The sequence below is a fragment of the Mytilus californianus genome, unplaced genomic scaffold (genome assembly GCF_021869535.1).
Source record: "Mytilus californianus isolate M0D057914Y unplaced genomic scaffold, xbMytCali1.0.p SCAF_10, whole genome shotgun sequence".
NCBI classification, from domain to species: domain Eukaryota; kingdom Metazoa; phylum Mollusca; class Bivalvia; order Mytilida; family Mytilidae; genus Mytilus; species Mytilus californianus.
In genome coordinates, this window is record NW_026262582.1 from 16,934,219 (window position 1) to 16,943,382 (window position 9,164).

Sequence of the window (9,164 nt, forward strand, 5' to 3'; positions counted from 1 at the left end):
AATTAGAACATTGCTTTGTTTCTAAAGCGAAAGAAGAACGTCATATTAGAACAATATATATTTAAATACTCCAGTTTGTAGCAAGCGTCATCCAAATATCACTCATTAAAAAAGCTATAAATAGTGCACACTCTTACCGTCCTTATTAGACTCTGTTGCCATAAATCCGTACGTCTTTCGTCTGTGGATCGCCATGAAAATCATTATATAACAAGTTATAATGAATATCAACGGTATTATGATGAGGACACACAAATCAAAATATCGAATTACCTACAAAAAGAATAAATTGTTTTAGTTATTGTAAGACATAACGAGTGAATGACTTTAAATTATCCGAATTACATATTTAAAACATAAGATTATATTATGAGGGACTTCGTTGATCACTGATCACGCAATAATGGATCCCATTATACGATATGATAGGTGGCTTTCATTTGAATTGGTTCTTTTTTTAATTTTTATTTATTGTTATCATGCTATCTGAAAGTAATATACAAGGTAGTCATGTATTGAAAGCCTGATGAAGCACTTTTGTATCCCGGGACTTTGATTGATATTTCATGAATATTTTTTTTATTCTAAGCAAAATGCACAAATGAAATTAGAAAATTAAAAAGTCTTTTCTATACATGTATTAAATATTGTTAAATATTGTTGCCGAAATCAAGTGTACATCCTAGATATATTTAGATATATAACACTACACAAACGATTTAGATATGAACATGATGTATGTGATTAATTTAATCCGTGGTTATAAAATTATGAGTTTTAGTATTTCTTACATGTGCATGTCATTGTTTAAATAGTCTTCTTAATATTCATGCAACATATAACATTTTGACCATAACCCTGAAGGAGCATCCATTAGATTTGAACGACAAACAATTGATAAAGTAGCATTGATCAGCACATTGACTCTGAACTAAATGGTGTTTAAAAACAAATCTGTGCAAATATCATAAATTGTTCTTTTGTGAGTAAAGGATTATATCTAAAACTACAAATAGAGGTAAAGATTAAAACATCATGAATCATGACTGGGGGATTGGATATGGGGGCGGTATATTAAGTGCACGAAACGAGTTCAACGGTACAGGAAAAGGTGACATATAATATTATCTTACTTACTGGGTCGTACGGAAATTCGTGACGGCATGCATTCTGGTCTTTATATTCTTGCGGAGAGTAGTATTTCACGTGCACAACATACTGAACCGCAAGTAGCGATCCAAGTATCCACGCAGACAGTGCTAGTCCATATCGATATGTCTTTAATCTAGTGACGGTTGATAATGGTTTCACCATCACGTTCATTCGGTCTATAGATAGAACGACTATGGCATAAGTTGACACATAAAATGAAAACACTGATAGATATCCATACAATACATAGCAGTTAAACTCATTCCAATCAACGTGGAACCAAACATGAATTATTTCCGGCAAAACATGGAAAAGTCCGACACATAAATCTGAAATTCAATTTAATTGATCAACACGGGAAAAAAAAAAACATATTGAAAGTCATAATAATTCTATAGAAATTTTGAAATATTACTGAGAAGAGTTAAATGCATATAACTAATAGTCCCACACGTTACGATAGAATATGAAATGCAGTATGCCCAAGCAATGCAAAGTATAACGAGATTGTGTCACTGCTTACCCTTCCGGAGCACCTGAGATCACCCCCAGTTTTTGGTGGGGTTCTTGTTGCTTAGTCTTAGGTTCTCTATGTTGTGTCATCTGTACTATTATTTGCCTGTTTGTCTTTTTATTTTTGGCCATGGCGTTGTCAGTTTGTTTTCGATCTATGAGTTTGACTGTTCCTCTGGTATCTTTCGTCCCATTTTTACTTGTTTTGACATGTTCGTGTTTTATAGTAATCATATGGTATCTGGTTGTAGAGCCTCATTAACTTACTGCTGATAACATACCTTGTATTTGTATTACTTCTTGGATTGAAAGACGAATGTATGCATGAACATTAAATAATGACTTTAACAGATTGGTGATTGTTGTGATAATTATGGATATTGCTAATGATATCGACTCCAATCCTGGATAACTACTTCCTTAGTCCATTAAAAATGAAGGTTTTATGGATAATATGATAAGAAAAGTTTTAATAATAATTGATATATTCGACAAAAAGTGTATACAAAAAGCAAGCATACTCTAATGATAAAACTAAGCCTGTAATTTATTATAGCTACGAAGAACCAACTGCAACCAATGTATACAATTACAAAAGAGTCTTGAGGACTGTATTCAATTACAAAAGAGTCTTGAGGACTGTATTCAATTACAAAAGAGTCTTGAGGACCATAATTCTATAGGATGTAAAATCCACTCCTCAGGATTGCACTTGTTTATCGGCAAAATATACTATTGCATCCAGTCATGGGTATACTACAACAAATGACATTGGCAGCGTAAACAGTGAAAAATGAAGAAGCATTGATGGAAAAAAAGGCTGAAATATCAGATTCTCAGTCAAGCAGCAAGCTCACCTATAAATAATGACTTTGTCAGAAAATTGGTTTAGTATTAGACGGACGGACGAAAGCTTGACAATTAATCAGAATGTATCAAAACTGTTCAGTTGTGTAATCAGAGTGCATCCCAAGACTTTTGATGATCTTTCCTATTATGGTTACCAGACCATTTCAAGAAACCTGAGGCAATTTCTTCCCTATATTCTTAATACGATACATAGTTTTTCTTGTCGACGCAGCCACACATATTTATGTGATTGCATTACTAAGGACATGGGAAGTCAATGCAAATCTGCTTATAGGCATTCATCAGTCAAGAACGAGGAGAAAATCACAAATCCTCCTTCTCTGCTTTTGTATCAGAACTTAGAATTTAGAACGGAACTATCCTTCTGTAATATTAGATACCCAAAACAGCATAAAACTCCGTTTAAAAAGCGCTTAATAGAAGGCTTGTATAGATGCTACAGTTTACGTCTTTTTAAGATTCATACACTCCTTCTTTGAGCAGTTAAAGCTTGCAAATAGACGTATTGTATTGAACTAAACCAAACCATTCGTCTTAATCACAATTTTTAAAAGAGATTCCAAAATCGTCTTTTGCAATCACTTAAATTCTGCAACAATATCAAAACTTTTTTTCAAAATACCAAGCAAGCTGAACTGAAAGTTCGACAACATTTTTTCTTTAGATGTTGCTTTTATTTCTTAAATTAAAAAAGTAGATACAAATATCTTGTTTTAGATCAGTAATAATCTTACTCTTGACACGTGACACTGTTTACAACAACAAATCAACGAAACTTATATATTTAAATGGCGTTTACATATCTCAAAATTAGGAGCCAAATTCAGAGTAAAATAAAACTGGCAACGCCATTGCCAAAATGAAAAACTACGAAAGACGATATCAGTCCACTAAACACTACAAAAAAACCTCTAGATTTAGTGACAAGAAACTTACTAAAACCTCGACGGTGCTACAAAAATTACCACATTTCATACTTGTGCCTCCCGTTATGCAAAACCAGTAAAGCGTTAGATATCTTACATTTAAGGATAAGGCACCACACGATTTCAGATTAGTCTGTATCTTTTGTTTTATCATATGATTCACTTAAAGTAATACACCATCAGTAAATATAAATTCACAAAACTTTAACTCAGCTGGTACGATATGCACACGCGTATTTGTTTTCATTGCACACTGCACATATTCGTAATAAAAGTGTAGTCATCACAAACTCATCCAACAGGGTTATAAGGACGAATTACTTAAAAATAATCCACTCCTCTAAGTCATGAATGTGCTGACTGTAAGATTCGTGTATATATATATATATATATATATAAACGCCTAAAAAGTGTACACAACAACACCAATAACAAAAAAAGGAACTATAAATGTAATTATTTATAAATATTTCGGATAACAGATATCCTTCATCAGTAAATATGATTGTGATGTTGAATGAATCATATATCAGTCTACTTAGATTAAACTATAACAATCTTGAAATCTACGCAGACTCTGTTGTAACTACTCTACCGTTGTCAAATTTGAAATATTTACAAATTTAGATCGTTCAGTGCTGTTTATTTGGAATTCTTATTGACGCAATCGTTCTTGTAACATCATAACTGTCGTCACCGTTAAAGCTTTAGAATTGTGCTAGTTCATATCGCACATTATTATTTTTATTTAAAGCATATATTTGAACTCTCTTTTGTAATTAGTCATATAACCTATGTCGTGTTTAACACATATTTAGAATTGTGCAAGCGTCTTACCTGATGTTCGGTTTGCTTTTTTTATTGTATAAATTTCAAGATTGTTATAGTTTAATCTAAGTAGACTGATATATGATTCATTCAACATCACAATCATATTTACTGATGAAGGATATCTGTTATCCGAAATATTTATAAATAATTACATTTATAGTTCCTTTTTTTGTTATTGGTGTTGTTGTGTACACTTTTTAGGCGTTTATATAATTTATTTATTGTGTACATGTATCGTTACTCGTAACGATCCAGCGCCCTCGTGGGAAAAATCGTTGACTATTATTCAGACGTTTTATATATATATATATATATATATATCTGAACGAACAAGAGATTCGTTGTTACTGTCTTATACCTTATAAGGCACAGGAGAAGTATTTAAATTTCATTTGTACAATGCCTGGTCGTGATAATTTTGATCGAGTTTTGTTGTACAGGGGATGCATAACAAGAACCGATTACCCCTTTGAAGCATCAATTTTCGCTTCGTTTTGAATTAACGTGATTCTCTCTCATTATCTCTTGTTTGTAAACTTTAGGATGGATTTACAGTTCATAGTTTCTGTATACAGCTATCCCAAGTTCATATTAATTTAGATATTCATATGCCTCTAAACGTTTATTTTGTTTCATCTTCTTGTAAATTGTCATCAGAATTTTATGAGCGAATAAGATTGTTATGTTAGTAAAATTATGGAAGTCGGTAACAAAATTTTATAATTCCAATCAGTAACAACGAATCGGTGATACCAATTTTTGTTTTATTTTCTGAACATGTTTAATAGTATCATCGTTTGAAAGTCTTTTATTCACATTATATTGTGAATGTTTTTTTTCTTTTTCGAGCCTTATTTCTTTGCCATATACAGTCGTCACGGAATAAAGAAATTCCGATCATCATGAAGATTAATTATAAGATTGCTATAATGCATGTTTATTCATATCTTTGATATTTTTATTCGGACAGCAAAAATAAACTACATTTTAGCAATCTTATAATTTGATAAATACAGTACTTGCAACCTTAGGCGTTACTGTTTGACGTGAACTTGACTGATCGGTGAATGATCGGTGACGGATGTTTGACTGATCGATGACTGATCGGTGATCGATGACCCATAGAATCCGTCAGATACGTCAAATTAGCTTCGTGAGAGTTACCGTGACAACGGTCAGCGATCGATCAGTAAAGTAATTATATGCACGGATCGGTCGGATACGTATATAATTAAAATTCTTATGTAAAACGAACTCCACAGTATTTACATGAAATTTTGATAAACGCGGACCTCTACGAAGACACCTTTACTCGTTAATTTGTAATCAACTTGATAGCAATAACACATAAAAAAATATATAAATTACTGTTCACGCATTACATGTTTTACTTCATATTCTCCTATTTTAATAGAGAATGCAATCATTTCTTTATTGTTATGGAAGTTATTGACCGCCATTGGATTTTTGTACTTTTTGTAGTTCAGGATTGGTTGTTTTTCATAAAATTAAAAAGAATATCAGAGAAAATATACTAAAATGTTGTTCGCAATGTATAAACTTACTAATTTTTCTTCTTTTGATAAAAAATATTGCAATGTTATTTGTAACTAGTTATTTAAAAGGCCTCGAGATAAGTTTTTTTTATAAGAATTTTAATAATGTAAGTTGAATAATACTTAAACTTTTGTTTGTGTTGAATACATATACAATAGTTTCTTTATTTTGATAGAGATTATGAACCGCCATTTGATTTCAGTACTTTTTGTACATCAGGATTGGTTGTTTTTCAAAAAATATGCTGAATTTCAGGGAAAAGATACTAAATTTTTGATCGTGTTGCTTAAAAATGCAAATATGTCTTCTTTTTTTATCAGAAATAATGGAACGTCAATTGCAATCAGTCATTATGAATGCCTTTAGATAAGTTATTTTGTATAAAATGAGAATAATTGAAGGATAAATATGCATAAACTTTTGTTTTTGTTGAATGAGAATGCAAGCATTTCTTTATTTTAATGGAAATTATTGACCGCCATTGGATTTTGTACTTTTTGTAGTTCAAGATTGGTTGTTTTTCATAAAATTAAAAGAATATCAAAGAAAATATACTAAAATGGTGTTCGCATTGTTTAAAATTACCAATTTTTCTTTTTATGATAAACAAAATGCAATGTTATTTGTAACTAGTTACTTTGAAGGCCTCGAGATAAGTTTTATTTATAAGAATTTTAATAATGTAAGGAGAATAATACTTAAACATTTGTTTATGCTGAATACATATACAATAATTTCTTTATTATGAGAGAAATCATGAACCGCCATTTGATTTCAGTACTTTTTGTACATCAGGATTGGTGTTTTTCATAAATTATGCTGAATTTGAGGGATAAGATACTAAAATTGTGTTCGCGTTGCTTAAAAATGCAAATATTTCTTCTTTTATATCAGAAATAATGCAATGTCAATTGCAATAATGGGTTGTTTTTCACAAAATTAAATAAATACCAGAGAAAAGATACTTTCGCAGTTTTTAAATTCTAACAAATTACCAATATTTCTTTTTTCTATAATTCAACAATGTTATTTGTAACTAGTTATTTTAAAGGCCTCAACATAAGTTTTTTATAAGAATTATAAGGATAAAAATACTGAAAAATATTGAAAATAATACACAGAAATTGGCAATAAATGATCATGTATTATCATTTTCCAGAGCATTTTCGGAAAAAAAATCACAATCGCGATAAAAATCGTTTTAGCGCTCTTCGGGTATGAAAATATATAACCTAAATAAAAACGAAAATCACCATTCTTTTATAATAGTATTTAAAATCAGTTTTATTTGCATATTTCTTTTCTTTTTAAATTCTTAAAACTTTGCTAAATAATTACTAAAAAAATTGATGATCTTTTGTACTTGAACGTTTCGTATTTTCCGTGGCGCATTTTAATTAAATGAAACGAAACTAAGATTCCGTAATTGTAATACTTCATCATGTGACGTAGTAGAGTTCAATCCGTCAGAAAGGTCTATCGGTCCGATCTGTCAGATCCATCCGATCAGTCAAATATTTTTACTATACGTCTGACGGATTGGTGACGTGAGTTTAACGCAAATTTGACTGATCGGTGACTGATTGATGACCGCTGACTGATCGCTAAAATAGTAACGCCTAAGGTCGCAAGTACTGTTTCAATGAACTTCTCAAAAATGTATAATTCATACATATGTTTATCACATTGTTTTAAACTATACTGTAATATATCATAACTAATTAGGGGCCTCGGTGGCCGAGTGGTCTAAGTAGTCGTACTACTGTATCGCTAGCCAGTCAGCACTGAGGTTCTGAGTTCGAATCTCGCACGGGGCAGGTGCACTCGACTCCAATCTTAATTTACTACGATTGTCAGTTTTTCTACCGAAGGTCGACGGTTATCTCCGTATACCCCGGCTTCCTCCACTAATAAAAACTGACCGCTACGAAATAGCACAATAGTGTGGAAAGTAGCGTTAAACACCAATCAATTAATCAATCAATCATATCTTATTAGATAACTTAACTTCTATATCCCATTTCTAAAATATGATATCAAAAATTAAGTCATCTATGTCAATAGTCCATTTGCCAAATTGTTATTGTTTTCTGTTATACAGACTTTTAACATATATTGCGTCCCTTTTTGATCCCTTTTTAGTTCTATACCAGATAAAGTTTGCATCTGCACACGCAAAGCATGATAAGTTGAATGTGATATATTGGCGTTTTCACCAATTATTTACCAAACTTAACAAAACATTAAATTAAAAAAACCACACATATTACGCATAGATACAGTGCACTTTTCACTAGCTCTTCCCTTTTAATGAAAAAAAAATTAAAAAAACAAAAAATAAATATCAAGATCAGAGACGGGAATTTGCAAATAGACCATCAATTATAATTTATTAAGCAATGTATTATGCTGAAATTAATTGTTTTTTTTTTAATCGTATATGTATATATACTTGCCTGAATAAGCTAAATTAGCGACAAAGAATCCCATTCGTGATTTTTTCTTTCTTTTCATCAATAATCCAATAAGAATCGCATTCAATATAACTATTCCAGTGAACATACTTAAGGAGATCCACTTAAATATGCCATCAAAAATCTACAGTAAAGTTATAAGATATAAAGTATAGAATAGACAGTGAATACTATTCCCTGCTAATATACTAAAGGGGATATTTACTGAAATATTCCTTCAAAAATCAAATGAATATTTATGAAATAAAAAGAACAGAAAAGACAGTAAATACTGTTTCCTGTACTAATTGTGACCATACGTGTACAATTTTTATTTTTTATTTCTTTTACAACTCCATCGACTATTTTTTTATATATTTTTTTTTATCCATTAGAAAAATGCGACTGATTTCTAGTTGTCACTAGCATATAACACATTGCATACCTTTCACTTCAATACTGTTTATAGTTGAGATTAATTAGCAATCTGTAGTTTAAGATACTTGCTGATGAGCGCACACGGTGCTGTGTCATTGACGTATAGCCTACAGCTTCTTCTATTCTTAATAACTGTACCCCATTGTCCCAAAAATATTTATGCACTAAGACAAGCAATCGAGTAAAATATTTGTAAATTGATTGAGATAAGATTACTGTTTGTTCTTTTTGAATATTTAAAATTTGGTGGAACTCGTCATTTGAGAATTATAAGGTTCCAACTTATCAAACAAAGTAGTCTAAAATAGTCCTATTCTTTTAAATTTCCTTTTGGACATAACGCTTGTCAAATATTAATACATCCGTTGCTTTGAAATTGCTGGATTCGAGCATCTTTGGGAAGGTAAATCCCAAAAGCTTTGTT

The 9,164-nt window shown here is 31.0% G+C and overlaps 1 protein-coding gene across 1 annotated transcript; it reads right to left on the minus strand.

Moving 5' to 3' along the window:
* Positions 1 to 269: 269 nt before the first annotated feature.
* LOC127718692 (neuropeptide S receptor-like) lies at positions 270 to 8,411 on the minus strand. The gene is made up of 3 exons (XM_052224747.1): positions 8,306 to 8,411; positions 1,256 to 1,481; positions 270 to 273 (listed from the first exon to the last, which is right to left on the minus strand). Exons 1-3 carry the CDS (start codon positions 8,409 to 8,411, stop codon positions 270 to 272), a joined length of 336 nt encoding a protein of 111 aa, XP_052080707.1.
* Between the last annotated feature and the right edge of the window lie 753 nt (positions 8,412 to 9,164).